This window comes from Pundamilia nyererei, unplaced genomic scaffold (assembly GCF_000239375.1).
Source record: "Pundamilia nyererei isolate P.nyererei 1_Seehausen unplaced genomic scaffold, PunNye1.0 scaffold00025, whole genome shotgun sequence".
Lineage (NCBI taxonomy): Eukaryota > Metazoa > Chordata > Actinopteri > Cichliformes > Cichlidae > Pundamilia > Pundamilia nyererei.
This window is the reverse complement of record NW_005187426.1, coordinates 3667129-3686014: the sequence shown is the minus strand read 5'-3', so window position 1 is coordinate 3686014 and position 18886 is coordinate 3667129. Positions and strand designations below refer to the sequence as shown.

General features: G+C 40.2%; 2 protein-coding genes across 2 annotated transcripts in view; both read left to right on the top strand.

The window, feature by feature from the left end:
* The window catches only part of aktip (akt interacting protein), an 8232-nt gene extending 6052 nt beyond the window's left edge, over nt 1-2180 (top strand). The window contains exons 7-10 of the mRNA XM_005727648.2: nt 14-112; nt 364-471; nt 602-662; nt 776-2180. Coding sequence (XP_005727705.1) covers nt 14-112; nt 364-471; nt 602-662; nt 776-883 — 376 coding nt within the window. The 3' untranslated portion in view covers nt 884-2180. The remainder of the gene's footprint in view (nt 1-13; nt 113-363; nt 472-601; nt 663-775) is intronic.
* A 390-nt stretch (nt 2181-2570) lies between these two features.
* chd9 (chromodomain helicase DNA binding protein 9) overlaps nt 2571-18886 on the top strand; it is a 70905-nt gene continuing 54589 nt past the window's right edge. The window contains exons 1-2 of the mRNA XM_005727640.2: nt 2571-2843; nt 5630-7277. Of these exons, the coding sequence (XP_005727697.1) occupies nt 5739-7277 (1539 nt within the window). The 5' untranslated portion in view covers nt 2571-2843; nt 5630-5738. The remainder of the gene's footprint in view (nt 2844-5629; nt 7278-18886) is intronic.

Genomic DNA, 18886 nt, shown 5'->3' with positions numbered 1-18886 from the left:
TGTGTGTGTGTAGACGGAATCACAACCACATCTGGCAAGTCCTGATGTATGCACGTACAGTTTTTTACAAGATTAACACCACAGACCCACTCAACCCAGAGGCTGCTGTACTGTGAGTTTAACATTCTTGGTTTTTGCCTTTTTTTTTTTCCCTTAATGGAACTTGTTGTGTGTGTGTGTATATTTTATTTTTCCTCTGAAAATGTTTAAAAAAAAAAAAAAAAAAATCTTGTTAGTCATTTATAGAAAAACAAAATTAAAATCTCGACTAAGAAACTGGTCTTTTAGCACTCGGTGCAAAGTGATGTTTCTAGCTAAATAAGTTTGACACTTGCTTTTTTTTTTTTCTTTCTTTTTCCCCAGCTACGAGAAGGATGTGCAGTTGTTCAAAAGCAAAGTGGTAGATAGTGTGAAACTATGCAACAGTCATCTTTTTGATCAGCCAAAGATCGATGATCCCTACGCAATAAGGTTGGTCAACTGTCCATTTCACATTCTAGTGCTGACCACAATAAGGAAAAAAGTGTGTGTGTTTGTTAAAACTCTAAAGAGGGAAAAATTATCTTGTGTTCGGTTCTCCACTTTGATCCATTGGTTTCAGTTTTTCCCCATGGAACCCAGCTGTACATGAAGAAGCAAAAGAGAGGATGTTCACATACAAGGTAAGTTTTGCTAAATTAAAACTTTGCATTTTCGAAGCAGGAGAGAGTTTAATCTGCATATTTTATCTGGTGATTCTTGTTATGCAGCTTTTAATTTGTTGTTGTTGCCCTAGAGACGACCTGAGGATCACCACAAGGCATCTCAGGCATCGGGTTTGTCTTGGGTAAAGCCTGGCTCGACACAGCCCTTCAGCAAAGAAGACAATCCTCCCCAGAGCTGAACCTGCAATGTCAAGATAGTGGCCACTAGAGGGAGTCAGAAGCATCAGATTCCATGCCACAGGCTTGCATCAGCCATCTGTGTGAAAGTAGAACCTTGGTAGTTGGCAACTTTATATTAGCTCTTCACATTTATTGCTTGGCTTTAAAAGCTTTTTTTAGGCCTCAAAGAGTTTTAGAAAAAGGAAACCAAGTTTGTATCATATTTAAATCAACAATGACAAATGGATGCGTCAACATCCTTTAGGGTAAGATGCAATCAAAGTACATTCTCATTTTCGTTTTCTTATCCATTCACATATTTAGTTACGTTATGACATACAGCTGCAAAAGGCTGTGGACGATGTGAGTGAAATTATTTTCATTCTTATTGTAAGTACAGTGGATTGCATATCAATACCACTTGTTCAATTTGGCTCAGGACTGTTTATTTGTAAGACTCGGAATGTTTAATCACAGCTGTGTTGGTGGGGAAAAAAAACCCTGTCACATCCTCCTCTATTACCAAGTTAGGTTGACATTTGCTTTATATTTGTGTTTTATTGGACAATGAGTTATTTTTTATTTCCACTGTGTAAACGGTTGTCTTACTTTGCTCCTAATATTTATGTAAAGCAGAGTTGGCAAATATGGTTTTAAATAAGATTCTAAGTAAGTAAGCTTATGTATTTTGCCAGATTTGAAATAATTTTGAATGTTTTATATATATATCATTGGTTATTAAAGGTTTGATGTGTAAATAATGGATTCTATGCTGAGGTTTAAGAGACATCTGCATTGGTGCTCTGTAAGAGAATGTCTTTTTTTTTCTTCTTTTTTTTTGTAGATAATTGTAAATTACTCCCAAATAAATGACGTTACTCTAGAATTACAGAAGTCTGGAAGACAAACGCCTTTATTTTAATAAAGTTTAGTTATTTAGGACACTCTGAATAGCAAAATATGATGGTAATAAACTGGGGTGCTTCATATTCTTTAGTTACAGGCCAGTGTCAGTTCAAACTTGAAGTCTTCAAGCAGAGGGATTTGGCTTGATTGCTGTATTTGGAAATACTGTAGGAAAATAGATTTAAAATCAGTATAAATTCAATAAAGAAATGAGCACAGCAGGTATGTTGGCCAAAGTTGTTTGAGCTGCTGTAAGAGGGAAAGTTGTAACAATAATTGTAATTTACATGATGCCATTTGGGCTCTTCAGAAGTTCAGATGTGTTGATGCGTGAACCATTTGTTCTTGACTGCTTAGGTTTGAAATTGAAACGGTATTCTTTGAAATCAATAAAAGGATTTTTAAAAGCTATGTATGTTTATGTATTTTTTTTCAAGTGTTTGTTTTGAACTAATGAAAACCTGATTACAAGAAACGTATTTCAAACGTAATTACTCAATACAGTTACTGATAAAAAAAAAGTGGCGATTTCTGTTACACTAAAAATGATTCTATCAAAGAAAACTACGTTCAAATTTGAAGTTACTTATTTTAGCGAAGTATTTCCCTCTGGCAACAGATGGCGTTGTGTACCCACAGCTGAAAGCATCTCCGGCTCCTGTCACGTTCGCACTGAGGACAGACTAGGGTACATGTGCGAATATAAAACCTCTCCGGATTGGCTCCGGTTTAGACGCGGCCATCTTATGCACTCTGTCAACACAGCAACTTTACAAACGATGACATGATTTAATCAGCAAGGCCCTGGCGCCACCGTCCTCAAAGTAGTCACAGTTGGGGAACCGGTTTTTAATTTAACATGGAAATTAGTGATTTTGGTAAATTGTCAGCGGTCCAATCACAGAGAGGGTTACTAATATGCAAATGCGGCGTTATCACAGTCACGTCAGCAGCAGCAGCAGAGCCGCTGTGCCGTGGTCGCCAGCAGGAGTACAACTAACAACACAGTAACAACTTCGCTAATACCACTCTGTCTTCATTGGCGTCTGGAGCTGCGCTTTGTGGTTCTTTCAGGTAAGAAACTGCGCTAATTTCGTTGACTTTTCTGAGACGCGTTTGGACTTGTGGGCTTCTGTTTCATACAGTCAAGTAGCTGTCAAATTTCGGACAGTGAGTCAATGAGGGTCGCCTCAGCTGTCTGATGACACACCGCCTAGCTGGCTGTGTATCTTCCCTGTAGAAGCAAGGGTGTTCAGGAGCCAAAAACTTGTTTGTTTTCTTTGAATTCGCATCGAAAGCAGCAAATATCATCGTACTTTTTCAGAGTTTGACGCCTACATGTAAATGCGCGTGTCTTCAAAGTACTCCTTGGTGGGTTCTTCTTGGTCATGGTGGTCCTGAACTGACAGCGACCAGCCGGGCTCAAAGCAGCATGGCACTTGAATGTGGACGCCTATGTACTTAACAGTGCCAATACTTCGACAGGTTATTTGAAATGAAAACGAAAGTCAGGCGAGGATAAACTAGTTGGCTGTTATCATGGTCACAATCATTGACGACCTCTCCATCCATCTCCGGCCCCCTCCCCCTCCCTATCTTCTTCTGTGAGCAGCGTCACGACACCTTTTGAATCCTTAGGTTATACGGTTCGAGTGCACGTGCGCACCTCGACTAACAGTTTTATATCTAAAACTCAAATGTTCCACGTGCGTTCATTTTCTTTCCGCTCGCCGAGCAGTTGAGCTTAAAGTAGCGCAACACATTGCCGCCTCGTCGGCTTATCAACCACCGCGCTCGCAGAGGCTGTAGCCATTTCTGAGGGAAGATGAAGAGGATGATATTAACTCAAGAGGTGAGCTCGGTGTCTTGCTTAAACATGGTCGCTTAAGGGCTTTGAAAACACCACAGAGGTATAGCCATGTCGCCAACTGAGACACTTTACCAATAACAACCTTGGAAGTTTCCTAAAAGTGGACTGAAAAGCGTTCGTATACGCGCTTCAACTTTCAGTTAAATTGATATTGTTTCAATTTTGTTAGTTTTACACGGACATCTCCCCAAATTTCAGGAGCAGTTTATAAACACAGTTCATGTTGATATTAGGCATGAGTTGCACGTGCCTGGATGGTGCTCACAACGTCACAATTATGAAGGAAACAGCTGGAAAGCATCAGAGGGGAGAGGGGACTGGTCTATGCCTCGGAGCCAGATGGGTGGCGTTTGAAGGTTAGCAGTTGCTTGGTTTAGCTATAGGGAACCTGCATATAGATAGGGATCTACAGAAACTTAAAACTGACAAGTAATTACATGGCAGTCACATGATTTCCCAATAAACATAATGATCACTAGAGAAAGCACTGGAGAGAGTCTTGAGCTTGAAGAACAGCCCAATGTGAAAACAGGAATTGCTTCATGCCTGTGTGAATTGACTTTTGCAGGGACCTGGTGGTTAGTGGGGAGAGTGGTAATGTGCATGACAATGAGTCTTAAAAGGAAATGTAGTGATAGTACAGTAAAGTAGATTTCCTCTCTCTGTATGTTTAATTTAAGATTTAAATATTGCTTTCAAAATGCAAAGCAGTGGTATGAGGTGGTGAGAATGTTATGAATTGTTTGTTAATATATGAGATTACACATTTCTCAGGTTTGATGTTAGTAACGTTATAAAGTCACTATAAAACTCGTAATGTAGCAAGTGGAACTGTTTAACTCTGAGAGTTCATGTAGACATTTCTGTTGCTATGGGCCAAGCAGGCCACCTATGCTGGTTCACCTTAAGGTGAACTTAACTTGCATACAGAGAAGTTGGCTGTTAGAATCACTTAGTCAAAAGGATTTTTTAGGTGGGCTTTTCTTATAGCCATCACAAAACTGCAGCAGCAGCTGGGTAACTGCCAGTTAAACAAGAAAAATCAAACTTATGACATCATTTTTTAGTTTATTAGCTTGTGCACATTGCTCTGTTGTTGTTTTTTTTTGTATAATATTATCCATATTAGGCTGGTGTCTCTGATAACAAATCACACAGTCAGTAGTTGAGAGCACCATAATTTTTTTATGCTGGTAGAATGTTATGTTAAACCATTTACTAGCATGGCTATTATTTTAAATATATGCTGTGATAAAGAAAAAGATGCCAGACAAAAATATGGGACAAATGTCTGTGTTCATTTGTGTGCCTGTGTGCATGTTAAGTCAGCATAATAACTGACCTCGGTAGGCTTCTGTCATCTTCCGCTGGTCTGTGGTTGCAGAACATGCACATGCGCATGCTTAAAGGGCCTCCTTTGCCTCTGTCCTTAGCTGTTGAAATTCTATCAGCTGTCTGCACCTCCCACACATTCTGCAGTAGCAGGGCAGGCAGCTTCATTGGTTGTGAAGGTAGGGGGTTGAGGCGCATTTGTGCGTATGTGTGTATTTGAAAAGGGTGGGGGTACAGGAAGAGGCACCTGCTGGTGGCTGGCGGTTGGTTTGCACCAGCTGCTTTGCTGCACACATGAAAGGCAATGCTGACAGATAACTGACAGTACCAAGTTTCTCCAGAACCATGACATAGCCTTCACTTGGATAAGTGCTTTTATATGTCAGATTGATAGTCATGCAGTTTTACTGCTCTCAAAGAATGCATCATTGATGATGAAGTGGATGACAAAGTTCAATATGGTGGACAAAAATATACTTGATAAACTGTTGTGTCATCTTTTAACTGGAAATTATTTGTGCGTGTGTTTAAAGGTTGATTATGCTAATAAGTAACTTTTTTTTTACCAAATGAAATCTGATGTAGGCCATAGATTACCAGCTGAAACTTTATCATCTGATATAAGTATTATAATTTATATTTTTTCTCTTCATTTTAGGGCATGAAAACTATATAGTCGGCATGCTGTAGCTCTAAAGAGAGGCATTTGGGGACCAGTTTGGATCCATTGGTGTTCCAGAGGTTCCAGTCATCCTCCAGCCTCCACCATGGACTTCTTTAATGACCCTAGCCTCTTTGGTGGAGGTTTGGAAGGGCTGGATGACGATGGCTTCGCTTCAGCACCATCACTCGTGGATGAGCTAAATCTTACTGCTGACTTTGAACCGCTCCAAGTGGAGCCTCTTGGCCCTGGGAAGCATCAAGACATGATGCCACCAGCTTCTACCCAACAAGCTATGCCTAGTTACAGCCAGTCAATGGGTCATTACATTGACATTAAGGCCAATGTGGCTCAGGCATTTTCTGGTTCTCAGGGCATAAGTGAAGGCATGATTACAGAGCAACATGGCTCATACCATAATGCTCCCATGAGTCAAGTTCCTCAATCCAATGGGCTCTTCTGTAACAGTGGCAGTCCGATGTGGGGTAACCAAGACCAGAATGGGAACATGTACCAGGCCTTACCTCAACAGCAGCTTTGTCATCAACAGCAACAACTACAAAGCCAGCAACTTCATGGCAGACATCAAACACAGCACCATCCCTGTTATCAGCAAGAGGAGCAGCAGCACAGAATGCGACAGCAGCAGCTGCAACAACAGCAAAGTCATCAGCAACAGCTGTTAAACCAGCACCAACAAATTAACACACAGACTGTGTCCCTGCAGCAGCAGCATCACAATTTCCCGTTTCACCAGGGAGGCCAGTCCAGCAGCCAACAGCAAATTCACCACACTCAGCAGCAGGTTCAGCGCCAACTAACTGTGAGAGAGCAGCAGTTCCACTCAAGAGCTCTTCCAAGTAAGCATTATTTGGAAAGTCAGAATGCTTCTATGACTGCAACTTGCTTGCAAACACAGCCACAGCAAGGTAACTACCAGTTGGTCAGGGAATGTCAAGCTTTCCCTGGAACAGGACTGGAAGAATCTAACCTGTCCTTTCCCATGCACTCATCATCTATGGTTCATTCCCTGCCCACATGCTCTGTCAGTTCTGCCAGAGCTTATCAACCAACTCAGTACCCTACTTATCCTGGGGAGCCAGAATTACCCAGTCTCAATGAGCAATCTTTGTCCTCAGCCTCGGTGTCTAGGCCCAGCAACACCACTGCACCACTCACTTCTACAATACCCGAACTTACAGGGACACCATGCCAGTTTTCATCCACTGCACATTTGAGTCAGCACCACACTAGGACCCCAATTAGCCAGGCAGAGGAATGTCCTTTCCGTGCTATACGTTGCTCCAGAGAAACCCAGGGAAACTGCAAGTCATCTGAGCTGTTTGGTGAATCTATGCGACCCTACCCCAACATCACCACCCACCTGCCTTCTGAGCAGCCTCAGAGTTGTAGGGTTATCAACACTAATGGATACCAAGCTTTGGGAGACAGCCTTTTACCATCAGCAGCTCATGATGAAGACTTGGATGGCCTGGAGCCTCCTGACCTCCTGCCTGACCTACTGCCCCAGCTTGAGCATGTTTTTAAGCAAGAGGACAAATCTAACTGTGGCTGGACTGATACTACTCAGGAGATGGGAATTGAGTACAGGAAACCATCACCCATTGAGTACAGTGAAGATAAGGTAACACATTTCATCCTTTTTGTTCCTAAAGCATTTGTTTAAGGGCACTGCACTGATCTTTATATATAACCATACACCTCATACTTAACACCCATTTCTAAGTTGTAGTCAGTGACAAGAATGGAAATGAATAAGGTGAATGAAATGAAACAGTGATGTGTTGAATTTCACAATTTTAAATATTTTTTTTCTTTAATAATGGAGAAATATTTTCTTCTTTCCATATTATGGCACAGAATTTGGCCACTCATATAATGCTTAGCTATCTCAGGTAGAACATGTGCTTGCCTAGTAGAAAACCTGCAATCAGCAGTGGAAAGGGGAAGGTGTATCTTGGGCAGTCTGAAAGCTATCTGAAAATGATAATGGTCAGTCCAACCTGGCCTGTCTGTCTGGGCAGTGCACTGACAGCAGCTCAGGCCTGATTAGGCTAAGAGTGGCAGGAGAGTCTTCAGGACTTAGCTGTAAGCATACTTAGGGCTATATCAAGATGTGGGTCAGGGCAAGCCAGAAGCACTTGCACACTGCCTCGCTGGAGTGTGGGGGAGGTTGCACGCTGTTGTGGTAGCTGCCACAGTTTCTGTGTGTGTCTGTGCGTGAGTGCGTGTGCACGTGTGAGAGAGTGAGCGGTAGGAAAAGAGCACGGTGAAGGAGAGTGGTTAGCACTTCAGAGCGGGGGAGGGGGTTTGAGAGATGGAGAGGGCAGCAGCTCATGGAAAAAGGAGAGCTTAGGAAAGAAAGGGAGGGAAAGAGACAGAGAGGAAGAGCATGACAGAGAGAAGAGAAGCGGAGGGGGAGGTTGGGTGAATGCATTAGCTGGCTGTAACAGGCTTCAGGCGGTTCCTGGACCTCAGATGGCTTGTAACTTAGCAGCATCCATGCACTACCATCGCCCATGAGTGACACATGACCACCAGCTAAAGTCACAGACCTTTCATCATGCTCTGCACACTTTATGTGCATATGTAGATAGAAACATATTTTTGTGTTCTCTTTTGAGAACATTTGTGTTAGATTTGAGAATTTTTGTTACTAAAACAATGAAAATTATTTTTTTAAGGCACGCTTTATATATAGGCACTTTTTTAAAACCATAAAAGCACTTGTGTTTCCTATGGCCCTCTACTGACAAAACATCTCATAACCACTAACCGTACAGAAGTGTTGTTTGGCAATATTGTACCAACCTCACCTTTGTCTGTATCTGCACTTACCCTAGTGTAGTAAACACTTATATTACTACAATTTTACAGTATGTGTTTGAGTGACTCATTTAAATCTCTGTAAACAGGGACCTCTTACTAGCAGCAGGTCCATTATGTCTCCCCAATTTTAAAAGCAAATATATGCCCCAGAGCCAAAACAAAACTTGTGTTTTGAGTAGCTCATCTATACCCCAGCATTCAGCAGGTGATAACAAAACTGGTGCTGCGCCTAAACCAGAGCTCATCCACACAGGCCATTTGCTCATCTGCAAAGGTCCTTGATTGAAATGGGGCCATGAACCACAGCCATATGAACAAGCCTCTCCCTGTCTGTGTCAACATCCAGCCCTGTGTTGATGCTTACAGGCTGACTGTGCTATTCATGTGCACTGATGTGTGAAGAGCCTGCTGATAGTGTGTTTGCTGAACAGGCAAGGCATCAGGGGATAGCGGCCCACTCTTCACTCCCCCACAGTGAATGTGGCTAATTAGGATTTCCAATGTTTGTAATGGTCAGCTACAGATGTAATGACTCGCCAGGGTTAAGATTTAAGACTTATCACAGGTTTCAATATTCTGAACTTTTACATAATTAAATATTTAGAAAATGTCAAAGTTCGGTTGAAATAAATTTTAAAATAAACAAGAGACCTTCTTGCAATGGAACCAAATCAAATATCATGTCTGTCAGCATACTGACATTAAATCAGTGAGATAGCTTTGGTTATCCTCTTTCGCTTAGTGGAAGGGCAGCCCATGATCCCAGCTGTCATAGGGCAAGAGGCTGGGTACACCCTACCTGGTAGCAATTTCTGCATTATTACATAAGCAAAGGTTGAACCACACCCATTTTGGTTTTTGCTACATACCTGTTACGTTTCTGGACGACTGTAGTGTTGACAAAAATCAGTCCTCAAACATAAACGGTTGCCAGATGTACTCAAGACAACATTGGAATAGTTCCTGCTATTCCAGAAGCAATAGTACCACATTTTGTCACAGTGACAGAAAATTATACCACAGCAGTATTTCAGCTACTACTAGATATGTGTAGAACTCTTGCTTTATTTCCATGAATCAATTTGGCAACATGTATTCCATGCTAGTGGGCTGATTCTCATGATTCCCATTTCTTTGGTCATTTGGTAATTGTTTAGTTTGTTCCTTAAACATGGGTAAACTAAAAAGTACCTTTCTTCTGGTCATTTCATCTCTACACTAAGTTGCAAATTTGAGTAAATAATCAATTAGATCATACTACATTATTATTTATTTTTTAGGCGTGGGAAAATTCTGAGGGTTCATCTCTAATTCTCAGCATCTTGATCCAGTAGTAAAAGCAATAATGAAACTAGAGCTAGTGATGACTGGGGATTTTACAGTACTAGAAATTTAGTAGTTAGTACCAATACCAATAGAACTAAAAGATTCACAATGCCAAATTCAGTTGTACTTAAACACAAAGTCCTTTGTTTGCTTGGGGGTGGCTGGAGCCTATCTCAGCTACCATAGGGCGAGAGGCAGAATACACCCTGGTCAGGTTGTACACAGAGAAACAGAGAACCATTCACACTCATAGTCAGACCTATCTGCAATTAACTTAACCCAACTAATTGCATGTCTTTGGACTGTGAGAGGAACCCTGAGAGAACCCACACAAGCAGAGGGGAGAACATGCAAACTGTGTGGTCCTTTACGCTGTGAGGCAGCAGTGCTAACCACTAGGGGTGGGTTTTGATAATCGATTTATCGATTAAAATCGATTCTGGCTTGGATAACGTGATATCGATTCATTAAAATCGTGAATCGATTTTGTAATATAAATTTATTTCGCCCGAAAAGCCAGAATTTCAGGTTAAACCTCATAAAATTTCAACAACCACCAAACAGCTAAAACAGTAAATGAGAGCAGGTACACGGATTCTGCACAAAGATGTAAACACAAAGCGTAGATCCGCCGACGGATCAGAAGCAGTGAGATGTCGCCTTTCTCACCCGACGGCACGGACACGGTCGGGGCTGAAAGCCAACAGCTCACTAATTCTGATGTTTCAGCGGGTCCACGCTTTGTGCTTATGCCCTTTTTGCGCTGATTCTGAAGCTTTATCTCTCTCCAAACAATATTGACCAAACCGGCAACAAAAGACGATCCAAACTACACTTCACATAAACATTGTCTTGAATTCGCTCAGACTTTTGCTGTTTTGCTTTCACTACGATAAAACGCTTAGTCGTGTCTCTAATAAAACCTCTGTAACTTCAGAGGTAATGTTCATATGTTGATTAATGGTTTTCTTTCGTTTTTGATCGACTGCAGAATATTTTTATAAAATCCCAGGCCAGGAAAATCACCTTCGTGTTTTTCTGTGTTTTATCCTCAGTTACTTTGACACAAAGGCATCTGCTGTGATGCTTACACTTTTGATAAAGTCTTGCGAGTGTCAGCTTCCTTTTTATAGATACAAAAATATGTAAATGTACTGATCTGAATTATGATATTTCTGAACGTCTGAGGCAAAATTTCCCAGATTCAAATCGAATCTAATTGGATCGAATCGTGGATCAAATCGATTCGGGACCTTGTGAACCGGAATCGAATCGATTCTAGAAATCAGTGACGATACCCAGCCCTACTAACCACCACCTTACTGTTCTGGCCTACTACTGTTAGTTATATTATGTTAGCATAGGCATTTAATTTTAGCCATTGAAAAATATTTTAGTATCTGGAGTAAAGCTGGTTTCAGAATATCAGTCTCAGCTGTCTTAAACAAAATAGTAACAAGCATTTCAGGATAAAATTAGAGAGGTAATACTGTGGATGTCGTTACCGTGAATTGAAACTTTGAAGAAATCTGGAGGCTTGTCTTCACTAAATTGGAAGTATTTCGTCCCTTTGTTCAAAAACTGAAAGAGCATCGTTTGGATATTGGCTTTTGTGAATCAATTAAATCAATGTCTTGGTCCACCAACTCAACCCACCCTACTCTAAACACAAAGTGCTTCTATAGCTGAATCTTTCCTTGTCATCAGTGATTCAGAACAGAGCTATTGTGACCACTACACTACTCACTATTTTTCATATGTTGTGCCATTTCTAGTTTTGCCTTTGCTTCTTTCTTCTTCAATAGGTAAGGCTAGACTAGAATACTTGTAGCCATGTGCCTCCCCCTGCAGTTCTGGAAGAGTAGCCACCTCAGTCAGTACACTGCTTACAATGCCAAAAAAAAAAACAAGTACCATCACGTTTTCAGGATTTTGATATTAAATTGTGTTGTAAGGATCGGTCTTCTGACATCCCTAGTGCTGTCAGGAAATTGTATTGAGTAATACAAAGAGAAGACTGCAATGAATACTCATTTTATATTCATCCACCATGCAGTCACACTGGCCACTGAAATTTGAATTGATTTGATAAAGGCATGTTTGAAATGATGACATTTATCCAGTGTCATAGGTTGTTGAATGTTTGGTGTCTATGTTGGCAGTGTACCCAGTAAAGCAAAATGAAAGTCTGCTAAATACACACACATATCACTTTGTTTATTTTTTGCAAGTCATATTGACTTAGGCTTTTTTGCAGGAAAGACTTAAGGGTATGGTAATCCTTTAGAGCTACAAATTGAAAATTAATTGTTGGTTATATAGGTGGTGCAATGGTGCGTGTCATCTCACAGCAAGAAGGTCCTGGGTTTGAATTCACTGTGGCCTTTCCAACCCCGAGGACATGCTCTTGTTTTTGCTTTTTTTTCTTCTAACTTTATTTATCACTGTACAAAGAAACAGGGCAGCTGTGTCCTCAGAATTTTGAGATTCTAGTTGTGAAGGACAGATGATTTTAAAATCTCAACATTGATATCTCCTTAGATATATAAGTTATATGATTATCTTCACCCCCCCCCCCTTTTTTTCTTCTTTCAAGAATATCAATATGTTGTCTAGCCCTGTTTTTAAATCAGCTATCGACAAAACTAGTTAGCAAGCTCAGCTAGAGCTTTTTAGCTTTACTTGAAAATGCTTCATTGTGTGTGTTGGTCAGCCAAGGCTTATACTACAAAACAAGTTCAGCCTACCCAGGATATCTTTCCATTATCTGGCCTTAAGAGGGTGGTTATCAACTTGAAAAGTCAACCTAAGGTTTCCAAATGCAACTACAAACACGTTCACATGAAAGGTGTAGAGTTGGCAGCATATGACCAGTCCCAAACAAGGACAGCTCTACATTATAGGTGTATATTAGCAGAGCGGCCAATTTTATAAAGGAAGATATGATGATTCTGTGATATTAGAAAAATATTAACCTGTTAGCAGTCGGACGTACCGCCCACGGTACATTGGATGGTTTAGGGGACTAATTGTAAATTTGTAGGACTGCTAAGGGGTTAAGAAGGTAAATATATGTAATACAGGCTGCAAGCAGCATATTTGATGCAGACATAGGAGTAAATATGTGTAATAGGAAATGTTTGTATTAAAAGCACTATGTGAATATGTGAACCTTGTGTGCTTTAGTTAGTAAAACTAAAAAGTAACTAGTAATTGAAAAAAAGTATTTCTTTCTGATTTAAAATCAGAAAGAAAACTGGATAAAACATTGAGACTTGGGCATCCACTTCTGAGAAGATTGGCAAATTCCTTAAATACGAAATTTCTATGTTTCTGTAGTGGTTAATTCACCAGTATGTGTGCAAGCTCTTTTAACAAAATGCTATTTATCAAAATTAAATGTTTTAATACATATTGTTGCTATCCACTATTTTAAAATGGACTGTTTTATATAAAAGCAGGAAAAAGTGAAGCACAGTATTATTTTTTTATTAAGATGCCAAATTACTGTTATTCACTTGCATACCCAAAAAGAAGAAATTGTTTTAGTGGTTGAATGTTGTACTTGACTAATTTCAGACGTCTCAGAGCAGTCCAGTGTGCTGGCTTAAATTTGGGTGGAAAAAACGAAAATTCATTTATTTGAAACTTCTGTTCCTAGTGTACTCAAACTGAAAGATATTTGCCAAACAGATATTTGCCAAACAAAAGGCTGAATACTGAATGTATTGCCTTTTGGTGTTGAGGACCCATTTCCATTCAAAACGAAAATATTTCTGGGCACTCAGCTCACTGACAGTCCATAAGGCCAATATGACATTACATTGCATATTTTGGTCTTACACATTTGATTGGGACTGGGATTTTGATGCTGCAAGTTTATAAAAAAAGAAATAAGACAACTACTTTTGCCATTAAGCCTCTCTTTCTTATGGAGTCATGTTTTTACCATGTGATGTTATTTCAGCTTCAGTTCATTTTATTCTGTTGTGGCAAATATAAGGCCCTATTTGTCATTGTTTTGGCACCTGGATGTGTGGAGTGCTAGCTTTGTTGTGTTAATGAATGGCTTTGTCATTTTTTCTTTGGCATGCTACTACACTCTACTGTTTGTAATTTTCATAACACTAGAGGCTACGGCTTTCATGCTGAATAGAAAAGAGAAGTGAGACTGATGAACACTGATTGCCCGGGTGGCTGTAGTCATTTGGGGGCCCCCCAGCAGTGATACTGAGCAGGTACATCCCCGCTGGCTTTCTATATCGCTGGTGTATTGCTGCTTTCCCCTCTCTGCCCAGCCTTTTCCTCTGAGTTGTATTTCCAGTCATCAACTTTGAATATTCATGCTTGTAAAAAGGATTGCTGTTTCTGTGACAGGCTAGCTTGAGTACTTCCTGACCTCTCTGGGGTTTATGTAACTTCTAGCCACCCAAACTGGGCAAGCAATGCCATAATCAGTACTGAAACATGACACCATGCGTCACCCTGTTTGTCACCCCACAACCGACATGTGCCACACACACACACTTGTACTTGGAGAAACCTGTGCCCACATGGTGATAGCCTGTCTTATTCACACACTTTCCACTTTGTCTAATAACCTGCTCCAGTGTGACACGCAGAGCTTTGTATGTGTGCATTTCTTCTTCTGTCTGTCTTTCACTTTCTGTCTTGGTTGCTCACTCTACGAAGCATTCTGTCTGCTTCATCCGCTCTGATTGTCTTGTCTGTTTGGAGGCCTGCCAGATGAGGGCGGGGGATAACTGAGGGTCAGAGGTAGACAGGAAGTCAGGCGGCCTTTGCTGTGAGCGGAAGGGGAGGGTTCAGTGGGAGGAGGGGCTGAGAACTGAGAGGGAGGAGGGAGTTGTACTTGGATTGAGTGTGTCAGGAGCATGTGGGAACGCTGCCAGCCTCAACTGCACAGTAGGTCTGAATTTAAAGTATGCCCTTTTATGCTGCTTTTCTTTCCTTTCTACTCTCTTTTGCCTCCTTCTCCAGGGATTAAATGGCTTTGAATATTTTGGGGGTGATGGGTGGGTGAGTGTTTGCCCAGCGGTCAAAATGTGAAGGGTTTTTTTTTGTGTGTGTATGTGACTGGAATGTCTTTTTGGTTGTGACGCAACCTTCTTGAACTCACGCTAACCTTTGACTGGCAGAAAGGGCGGTTGGACTACCACAGTGTCTCTTGAGTATGAAAAGATTCAGTTCAAGGGGGACATCTTAAAAATCACTTGTAAATTATTTCAGTATAGGGTGCAACAGATGAAATAAGAAAAGACGCAGAGGAGTAATGACCCCTTTGTCCTTGTGTTTACACCTATACAATGAGTGAGAAAATTGAGAGGATAAAAGCAAACCCTTAATATGACTAAAAACTTAAGGAAAGTTATCTAAAGTGAATAAGACTGGAATAAGTGCATAAGTCTGTCATTCTGTTCCAGTCTGTGGTTTTTGCACCACAGCTTGACTTTGACACACTAAATGTCAATTGTATTGTCCCGAGAGACGGCAGTTGGCTTAGTGATTTGTAACTTCAGCAAACAGGTTTGTGTCAGTAGGAAGTCATTAAATAGTTGCCATGGACGTTGTAAGTGGAGACTTTTATTGTGTGTTATGCTTGTGTGTGTGTTTTTTGTTTTTCATTTTTTTTAACAACATTTGACTTACTCAGTTGACTGTTTACCTTAGCAGAAGAGGGTTGACTGTTGAAACCGGTATGTCATAATCAATCATTGCTCCCCGTTTTGTGAGTCAGGCTACAGTGTTGTCAGACAGGCTTTGCAAAGGTTAAAAAAATGACAAGAGTATTTTAGTCACCTTAATTTTGGGCCTTTAATGTGAAAATCTGACTTTTATTTGTGTCTTTTTGGGTATATTTTTTTTATATTGATCATGCTGTAGCAAACCTACAAAATGTAATCCACAGGGAGCCAGGGTTTTTCTTGCATATGACAAAAAATGTTGGTCACCATCAAAGAGGTGCTGGCCTTCCAAAGGAAAACAAAACAAAAAACAGCCATTAAAATTTCATTTCATCAAGCTTCAATTTAATTTTTGTTTTTTAAATATCCAGAAACAACAGGAAAATGCACAGAGATCTGTTAAGTAAGTTACCCCACACTTAACCATATTAGCCATGTGCCAGTCAAGTATTTGAACCAAATACTGATCTGATACTGATTTAAAAAAGTGGATCGCATATTGGTGACAATGACACAATCCATCAGTTCAATCAAAGCTGTTCTCTTTTGTTCAGCAAAACTAGCAAACACCAGCCGTTTGGAGGTGTTTCACACCGGCTATATCAACAATAGTGTAGAACATGACCAGCAGCTTCAGTGGCAAGTTGAACTTCCTGAGTAGCTGCAGGAAGTACAACATCTGCTGGGCCTTCTTTCAGACAGAGTCTATATGTGAGGACTACTTCAGATTGCGGGGATCCACTTCCTGTCTGTATGCTGACACATCATATTTCTGGATCAGACCAATGACAGTGGTGTCCTTGATAAACTATAGGAGTTTCACATATGGTTCTCCTGAGGTGCACTCATTTGTCTAGAGAGAGAAGAGCAGCGGAGAGAACACATCTCTGGATGAGGCTGGTGCTAATGGTCTGGTGATCCACTGACAGGTGGAAGCTAGGTGAACTTCCAGTGTAATGTCCTTCTGGTGGCTTAACACAAGTCTTTCAAAGGACTTCACAGCCACAGATGTTAGCACGACAGGCCTGTAGTCATTTAATCCTCTGGTGGACTTTTTTGGCACAAGGATTTTTTTCTTGGGCCTGTTTTAACAAATGCAAACAGTTATGTGGACAATGCTATATCGCTATATAAAGTGCGGATGCAACTGAGTTAATCATACTTAGCTGCTTCATCAACACCCCAAGGCCCATTTTAAGTTACCACAAGGTCCAGTCATTCTTTGTTGTACTGTGAAAGCCACTGAAAATAATGGGTTTGAGAGAGCAGCACCTGCTGTTTGTGTGATGCATAACTATGTAGAGTTGGGACCAAGCAGAGCTGTAGTCTTGCATGCTCTATGCAGTTTCTCTCTTCCTGTTAGCCCCCAAAACCCCATTCCCTTAGACACAAAGAAAACAAAAAACCCCAACAATTGTTTGACCCCCTTAAAGCAATCACTTTGGAGAGAATGGGAAGGGAAAAACTCCCTTTTAACAGCAAGAAACCTCCGGCAGAACTTAGGCAGGAGCGACCATATGCTGCGGCTGGTTGGGATGAGGGGAGGAAGACAAGACGAGACACACTGTGAAAGAGAGCCAGAGATTAATAATAACTAATGATTAAATACAGAGTGGTGTATAAATACATAGTGAGTGAAAAAGAAACAATGCATCAGTTGGAGTCCCCAGTAGCCTAGACCTACTGCAGCGTAACTAAGGGAGGATCGAGAGTAATTTGATCCAGCCCTAACTTTTATCAAAAAGGAACGTTTTAAGCCTAATCTTAAAAGTAGAGTAGGTGTCTCTCTCTCCTGAATCCAACCTGGGAACTGGTTCAACAGAAGAGGGGTCTGGAAGCTGAAGCTGTACCTCCCACTTTACTTTTAAGTACATTAGGAAAGTAAGTCTGCAGTCTTAGAGTGAGGTAAGGGGGTTATTCTGTACTGTAGTGTCTATAGCCCAGTTTGATCACACCAGTAAAATTAATACATATATTGTATGTTAAAAAATACATTTACATTTTTGTAAAGTACATTCTGAAAACATTAAACTCAACCATAGCCAAGATTATTTTTTTAAATAAAGCTGAAATCAGAAGCATAATTGAAGACTTGCTTTAACTTGCTCCCTTTAAAAACTGCTAAATTATTTTTTTGTCATTTAAATGTGGAATATTTGTAGAAGAAATGCAAATAGCATAAAATAACTTCAGAGTTTTTCACACACCATAAATCTGCATTACAATTTTGAGATCATAGTGGAAAAGAATAAAAACGTAAAAATAAAATATAGTACAAATACTGTTGATATGATTCATACAACTTGTTTCGTTGCCATTGAATAAGAGCATGGATGGTACCAGTATATTTAGTCAAGTAATTTACCTAACTATAGTTTTAATATATTTATACTTCATTTTAGTATTTCTGACTCAGTTATATATATTTTGGACTCTTTTGTATTTTATTTTGTGATTAAAAATTAAAAAAATAAATAAAAATAGTCTTAAAATTACAAATTTTATCAAAAATAACTATCGTTTCATGTACTTTGTTCAATAATGCATCAGGAAAACAAACCTAAAGAGCCTTAGTTTATATTTTGTGGCCAAACATTTCATAATGTTGTTCTTTACTGATGAAAATTGACAGTCTGTTTGAAACTGAATAACTATGAAATGAAGTGTGTTTTAAACCCTGCATTTCTGTGTTTATTTTTGGGTTCAGCTGTAACAGTATCAGCAGGGAAGCTGCTTCTTCTCTGGCCATAACTCGTCCCTGCCGCTAGACACTTGTGGCTGACAGCTGTCTGTCTTTGACTTAAGGTGATTTCATACTAGTACAAAAGATGGACAAATTTGTCAATTTAAGTAAAGCCAGGAATATAGTCCCCACAAGGGACTAGTGAAATGTGTGACTAGTTGACTAACTGATGAAATGTTGGCACCAGAAATGCTAGTTGGTTAAACTAATCTTATATTGTTGATTTCACTTCAGTTAGCTTTAAGTTTAATAAGAAAAGATCATTAGGGTGGATTGAACACGAGTCATGATTGAATTAAGCTATTTGGCAACTAGAGTTTAATGGCCCATCACAGCTGTACAGATTCCTAGTGATGACTTAGGCAAGACCCCCTGGAGTCTAGATGCTGGTGGTGGTGATGAAGACGGAGGCTTGGATGAAGCTCTTGGTAATGTGAGAGAGGCGGAGATGAGGAGCTGGTGGTTTACACGAAGGTAACCTGTAAATTTGTATATTTCATTGTAGGGCTGCACGATTTTGCATAAAATGAGAATCACGATTTTTTGGCTTAGAATTGAGATCACGATTCTCTCACGATTTTCTTTTCCAGTATAAATATTTATTGCACTTATTAACTGCACATCAACTTCGTA